The 6,999-nt window shown below is 40.2% G+C and overlaps 1 protein-coding gene across 1 annotated transcript; it reads right to left on the reverse strand.

The window, feature by feature from the left end:
* Window positions 1-1,190: 1,190 nt before the first annotated feature.
* On the reverse strand, window positions 1,191-2,271 carry LOC120780346. The gene has a single exon (XM_040112637.1). The coding sequence runs from the start codon at window positions 1,929-1,931 to the stop codon at window positions 1,191-1,193; it is 741 nt and encodes a 246-aa protein (XP_039968571.1). The 5' UTR covers window positions 1,932-2,271.
* Window positions 2,272-6,999: the final 4,728 nt, after the last annotated feature.

Genomic DNA, 6,999 nt, shown 5'->3' on the forward strand with positions numbered 1-6,999 from the left:
TAGTAAGGGTTACCTTATTCTGGCGAAAATTCAAAAGATCAAATGCTCACTATTATCACAAATATCTGTGACGTGTGAAAGCAGCCATCATAATAGAAAACATCGTGTTTGTTTTGTTTTAAATCAATATTTTACATTTTTTAAAAAATTGAGAATTGAGTGTTATAATTAGCATGGAGGAACTATTATTTGTATATGCGGCAATTGTTGAGGAGGAGGAATCGGGCGGTAGGAGGAAAGTGTTTGCGAGACAAAAGCGATCCTTTTAGTATGCAGGACACAACATTTATTAATACATTAGTTGCATTTGTTTGGTAATAAGGCGCATTGCTTGTTTAAATACGGTGTAAATGAATGAAAGAAATAAGACGGTGTGCAGATTTGAATAAGATTGTTTTAAAGCGTATTGGAATACATAAGAGCAAGAATTTAAATCACTGCATGTGCATACACACGTACATATGTTAAATTCATCTAAAAACGTTTTAAGTGCCGCGTAAGAATTCAATTTTTTGTTTGATTATTTTTCTTAAAACAGCTGTTTGACAGCTAAAAGCTTTTTACCTCACGTGGTGACTTTTTTAAGCTTTTTTCTTATGAGGTTTGAGCAAGAATAGCCTCAAAATATGCCTCACAAGAAATCTCTCAAATTTTTCCTCTCAACTCTGTACAAAAACTCACTTAGGCCACTCACACTTTCCTTTAAAGAAAAACAAATGCACAAATTCCGCAAATCGTTATAAACCTTTTATTTGAAAGTTCACTTTAGAGTTGTTAAAAAATTAGTTTTAAACAGTGATTTAAACCTTTAAATATACATATATATCTTATATACATATATATAACATATGTATATAATGATGAAAATGTTAACAATATGACTTTAATATGAAATTAAAACTTTAAATATATAAACGCGGGTAACGAAAGGGAACCGGGATACTGCGAAAAGCGATGCTGCTTGGTCGACGTCGAATCAACGAAAAGTGCGCGAGCTGCTTTCTCAATTCCTTTTGTTCTAATTAGATTGCAGTAAGTCATCGCGTTTGGGTGCATGTGCGTGTATGTGTGTTAATGGGTGGTGTTCTCTCGCGTGATGAGGTGAATAGTCGATTCGGTGTGATAAATTGATGCAGATGTGATGCGACGTCGCTACTCATTTAGCCATCCCGGCCCCCCTAGGCGAGTACTTAGCCTAGAAGCCGCTGTAGCTGCTGTAGCGTAGCTACAACGCTGCTGAGGCCTGTTGACCGCCGAGACTGCGGCCTAAGCGGATGGCGCCGTGTTGATGTTGTCCGGTTTTGGCGCCAGGAACGAGATTCTACTTGAGCGTGTCCACGCCGGCGGTAAGCCGTCACAGGAGTTCTTTGAGAACGCCTGACATTACCGCTGGTGCGAAGAGCCGGTGGTCGCCTGGTAGCGCGGTGCAACAGCGTATGATGAGCCCGCACACAGATTTGGCAACGATTCTGTGATGGGTACTCTTGAGTTGCGTGGGAAGTTGCCAGACAGTTCAGGCAATACCCGTGCGCCTGTGCCACCTGCTGGCGTTGCATCGGCGGCATGCCTTTGAATATACCGCAGTGCGATAGTCGATGAGGGCGGCGGCATAGTGGACAACGAATTGGTTGCAGATCCGCTGGTACTGCTGGCGTGCTTTGACGCGGAGCCGTTGTCGCGGTGGAGCCTGTCGTAGTACGAGGCGCTGCCGGTGCAGTGTTGGTCCGGTGTGCTGCTATTGGGCCAGCTTCAGAGCGAGGGGCGGAAACTGCCGAACGCATGGTTGGCGTTGACGATGATGCCATATTCACGTCCATATTACTCTGTGAGAGAAATGATGATATTAGCAAAGTATTGTGAAATTTACAATAATATGGACTTTTGTGCCACGATATGTGGCATGAATAGGATGTCATTTTTTTATCAGACATTTATGTTAAGTCTTTTGTGTCGTTTATGTTATTCGAGGTTTCGATTTGGTAAGCGGTTTATATGTTTTATCGATTTATTGATTTATTAACATTGCGGTTTCGGTTTTACGTTTCTTTATCTTCGGCGGTTGGTAGAAAGCATAATTTGACGAGCGGTCTGGTTAGCGTTCCGGTTTGAGTGCGGAGATCAACTACTCGAACATGACCGTCGGAACCGTAATGAAGTTGTTTTATGCGGCCGAGTCGCCATTCCGTAGGAGGGAGACAATCATCTTGTATAAGGACGCAGTCTCCAAGCTTTGGTGCCTTTTCTTGAGTTTTCCACCGGTATCTCTTGTGAAGGTCCTTTATGTAGTCTTCCTTCCATCTGCGGCTGAAGTCATGATGGAGGATTTTAATTCGCTCCCATCTATTTAATAAGGATAGCGACTCCACGCCTGGCTCAGGTATGGCCAGAATGGGTGCTCCTTTTAGAAAATGCCCTGGGGTTAAGGCTGTGAAGTCGGAGGGATCTTGCGAGAGTGGTGAGATATGTCTAGAGCTTAGTACGGCTTCGATACGAGTGAGTAATGTAGTAAACTGCTCATAATTGAATTCATGGTTACCAGCCGTTTTCTTTAAATGGGACTTAAAGCTCTTTACGGCTGATTCCCAGAGTCCGCCCATGTGTGGAGAACATGGGGGTATGAATTGCCAATCGATCCCTTGGGGTGCATATTTTCTGACAATTTCATGAATTGTAAAAACTCCTTTTCCGTGGCTCTTTGAGCTCCGACAAAGTTTTTTCCATTGTCGCTCATAATTTTTAAAGGAAATCCGCGTCGTCCGACAAAGCGGGCAAATGCTGCAAGAAAAGCCGCAGTAGTCAGATCCGAACATAGCTCGAGGTGTACTGCCTTTGTTGTAAAACACACAAAGACAGCCACATACCCTTTTCTAAATGAGGAAGACCTTAGCATTGAGGCCTTTATCTGGAAAGGTCCAGCAAAATCAACCCCAGTGATGGTAAAGGGTAAAGCATAGTTGCAGCGTTCAGGTGGTAGGGCTGCCATGATCTGCGTACGCATCTTGTGCTTGTACATAGTACACTGTTTACACATGAAAATGGTTCTTTTAATTTGTGGCTTTAGTCGCGGTATATAGAACTCTTGTCGGACCATTTGTTGCATCAAGCGATGCTCACCATGCAGTGTAAGCTGGTGGAGATATATTAGAAATAAGTAGGTAAAACGGGATTTCTCTGGGATAATGATGGGATGTCGTTCATTGTAACTAAGGCTGGAGTTGGCTGGTCTTCCATTTGCCCGTAGTAATCCCTTAGCGTCCAGGAATGGGTTTAACATGAGAAGTGAGCTTCCCTTTTCGAGAGGTCGCTTTTCAAGCAACTTTGATTTCTCTTTGCTGAAATAGCGAGTTTGTGTGTACCAGATTAGACTGACCTTGGCATGTTGCAAGTCGGAATATGTTAGTTGTATGTAAGGATCGTTTGATATCCTTTTCACCTTTTGTTTAAGTTTATGGATGAATTTGTGCATATAAGCGACTACCCTTAGTGCTCGAGGAAATGAGGAAAATCTTTGGAGAATATCATCCTCTTCTGGAGTGATATGAAATTTTTCTATTTTCCGACTTTCCGGAGGTATGATATTCCGAGCAGGAGACTTTGGCCAGAATTCTTGTGGTTCTGTTAGCCATGTGGGACCGTTCCACCAGAGTGTAGTGGTCGTGAGGTGCAGTGGCTTGCAACCTCTTGTCCCAGATCCGCTGGGTTATCTGCACTTGCAACATGTTGCCATTTTGCTGAGCCAACTAAGTCTAAGATTTGGGATATGCGATTCGATACATATGTCTTCCAAGTATAGGGTGGTTTTTCCAACCATGCTAGAACTATTTCTGAGTCTGACCAGAGATACATATTGTGATCGTTTAATTTTTGATGGGTTTGAACTATCGAACTTAATTTTGCTAGCAGAAGAGCACCATTTAGTTCAAGCCGTGGCAGGCTTATCGTCTTCAAAGGTGCAGCTTTGGCTACCAAAAGATGTGAAGTTATTTTACTATCATACTGAGTGCGTATGTAGACTGTTGCGCAATAAGCCTTTTCAGAGGCATCACAGAAACCGTGTAATTCTGTGTTAATGTTAGGGGTGAAATTTACCCATCGAGGGATTCGAATTTCTGATATAGTATGTAGGTTGTTAGCAAATTGAACCCATTTTGTTAAACGTACAGGTTTTACCTGTTCATCCTATTCAGTGCCATCTTGCCACAATTCTTGAATGAGAATTTCAGCTTGAATCATTATTGGCGAAAGCCATCCTGCGGGGTCGAAAAGTTTTGCCACCGAGGAAAGAATTTCACCTTTTGTAATGGCGGACATAGCAGATATTGACTCAATTGTATATGAGAATTGATCTGTTATCGCATTCCGTTGAATACCTAGAGTTTTGGTTGTACTAGTTTTTTCAAATTTAAGGAAATTTGTATCTAATAAATCTTCCTTTTTTATGTTTTTTATTATTTCGGGATGATTTGATGTTATTTTCTTTAGGGGAAAACCTGCTGAATTTAGTGCTTTGATCACTTGAGATAATGATTCGCACGCTATTGGTATACTGTGGCTACCTGATAAAATGTCATCCACATATGTTTGAGTTTGCAACACAGAAGTTGCTAAAGGTAAATTTGTTTCACAAGTTTTTGCAACTTCATGTAATGTCCCTAATGGCTAAATAGGGTGCGCAGTTGATGCCAAAGGTAACTGTTTTAAGTTTGTAGTCGCTAATTGGACTATTAATTGAATTGCGGAAGACTATGCGTTGGAAATCTTGGTCATCTTCATGCACCAGAATTTGCCTATACATTTTCTCAACATCCCCGTTAAAAACGTATTTAAACATGCGCCAATTTAGTATTAGCAACATGAGATCAGGTTGTAATGTTGGCCCTGTGTATAATACATCATTCAGTGATTTGCCTGAGCTCGTACACTTTGAGGCATTGAACACCACTCGTACTTTCGTTGTGATTTTATCTGGTCTTATTACCCCATGATGTGGAAGGTAAAAAGATAAATATCTACCTTTGGATATTTTTTCATATGGTACAGTTTCTTCCATATGATTGAGGTCAAGATATTCCTCCATCACATTATCATATGCTGATTTTAGCTCATTTTTTTTCGTCAGGCTTTTTTCCATGCTTAGGAATTGCTGGACTGCTGAGATTCTAGAGTGGCCTAGAGCTATAGTTTCTGGAAAGGTGGATTTGAATGGCAGTCGCACAACATAACGACCATGTTCGTTTCTTGTTGTTGTGGACTGGTAATAGGCTTCGCATGCCTGGTCTTCTTCTGAAAATTTGGTAATCTGGGGTACTTCTTCCACTTCCCAGAATTTTTTAAGTTCATTATTTAAGTATTCGTTTGTGATATCTTCCACTTGTGTTGTGAAAGAATTTATTTTTTCCGTGACTTGGCCACTTATAATCCACCCAAAGATTGTATTTTGGGCAAACAATTTATTGGAGATTTTCTCTATACCTTCTAGAATTATTTGAGGTATTAAGTCACTGCCTAATAATATGTCGATTTGTGATGGGGTATGACAGTTGGGATCTGCTAATTTGAGATGTGAGCATTTTTCCCAGTGTATTTTATTTACTTCATAGCTTGGAAGCAAATTTGTAAGTTGCGGTAGAACGATGGCTTGTGCATCTATTCGTGTATCCGCATTTGGAGAAACTATGGTGATTGGGCATATTTTATTAGAATTTTGAATAATTCTTCCGCCCATTCATATAATTTGAAAATTGGAATGTTTTATTGGCAATTTTAGCCGATTTTGAACCTTTGATGATATAAAGGATCTTTGGGAGCTTTGATCTAATAACGCTCTTGGTTTGAATAAATCACCTTTATGTTCATTGGTGATGACCGCAGTGGGTAAAAGAATTTTACTTTCATTTTCTGAATGAAGCGCTTGAATTTTTGCTGCTTTAGAGCAACATGGTTGTTCTTCCCTTTTTTCGGGTTTTGAGGTTTCGGGATTACTTGATGCAGTTGTAGCGACTAACCCCGTGGTTTTTTGAAATGGATTTTTCTTCACATTTTGAAAATTGGTAACATGAAGCATTGAGTGGTGTCTTCGTTGACAGTATACACAATTGAATTTGCTTTCACAGTCTTTTGTCATATGAGAATTCGACAGACAGTTTATGCAAAGTTTGTGTTGACGGACCAGATTGTTTCTATCTGAAACGGATAATTTTTTGAATCTCTCGCAAGATCTTAATTTATGACCTCCCTTACAGAGTTCACACAATGATTGCCATTGACTACTTTGATTTGACACGAATGTGTGACTTTTATTGACGTGTCTATTATATTGTATGTTATTACTGGCTTGGGGTTTGAACAAGTTTTTATTTGAGTCATTTTGATGACTTTTTGGCTTTATAGTTTTTTTGTCTATTCGCTCAGCTATCTCGTATTGAGCAGTGAGGAATGTTTTCATCTGTTGCCAGGTGGGCATTATTTTCTTTCCACTAGTGATTGTTCCCATCGTAGTAACGCAGCATCAGGCAGTGTTTCTGCGCAAATGGTTACTATAATAGGGTCCCACGATTCTGTGGATACATTTTGTGTTTTTAACACTGATAGACAATTTGTCACTGTGGAGTGTAAGTTTTGAAATTCCTGGTTAGTTTCTTGTTGAATTTTTGGCAAATGCAATAAAGTTTTTATTGGGTTTTCTATCATAACCCTTTCATTTTCGTACCTTTCAACAAGTGCTTCCCAAGCCAGTTTAAAATTTTCGTCATTTAAAGCGAATTGCTTGACGATACTGCCTGCTTCCCCTTTTGTTTTATACCTGAGATGGTATAGCTTTTGTGCTTGTGAAAGTTTAGGATGGTTTATATAAACAGCAGTGAACATGTCCCGGAAGGACGGCCACTGGTCATAACATCCATTGAAAACTTCAGTATGACAAGCTGGTACCTTTAGGTACATGCCTTTATCTAGGTCTTCTTTTTGTGTTGTAACTACTCTGGGAGGGGGAGTAGTGGC

Source organism: Bactrocera tryoni, unplaced genomic scaffold (genome assembly GCF_016617805.1).
Source record: "Bactrocera tryoni isolate S06 unplaced genomic scaffold, CSIRO_BtryS06_freeze2 scaffold_25, whole genome shotgun sequence".
Classification (NCBI taxonomy): domain Eukaryota; kingdom Metazoa; phylum Arthropoda; class Insecta; order Diptera; family Tephritidae; genus Bactrocera; species Bactrocera tryoni.

Coding starts and splice junctions, on each gene's coding strand:
- LOC120780346 (XM_040112637.1), bottom strand. CDS start 1,931: ATGTCTGATAAAAAAATGACATCCTATTCATGCCACATATCGTGGCAC.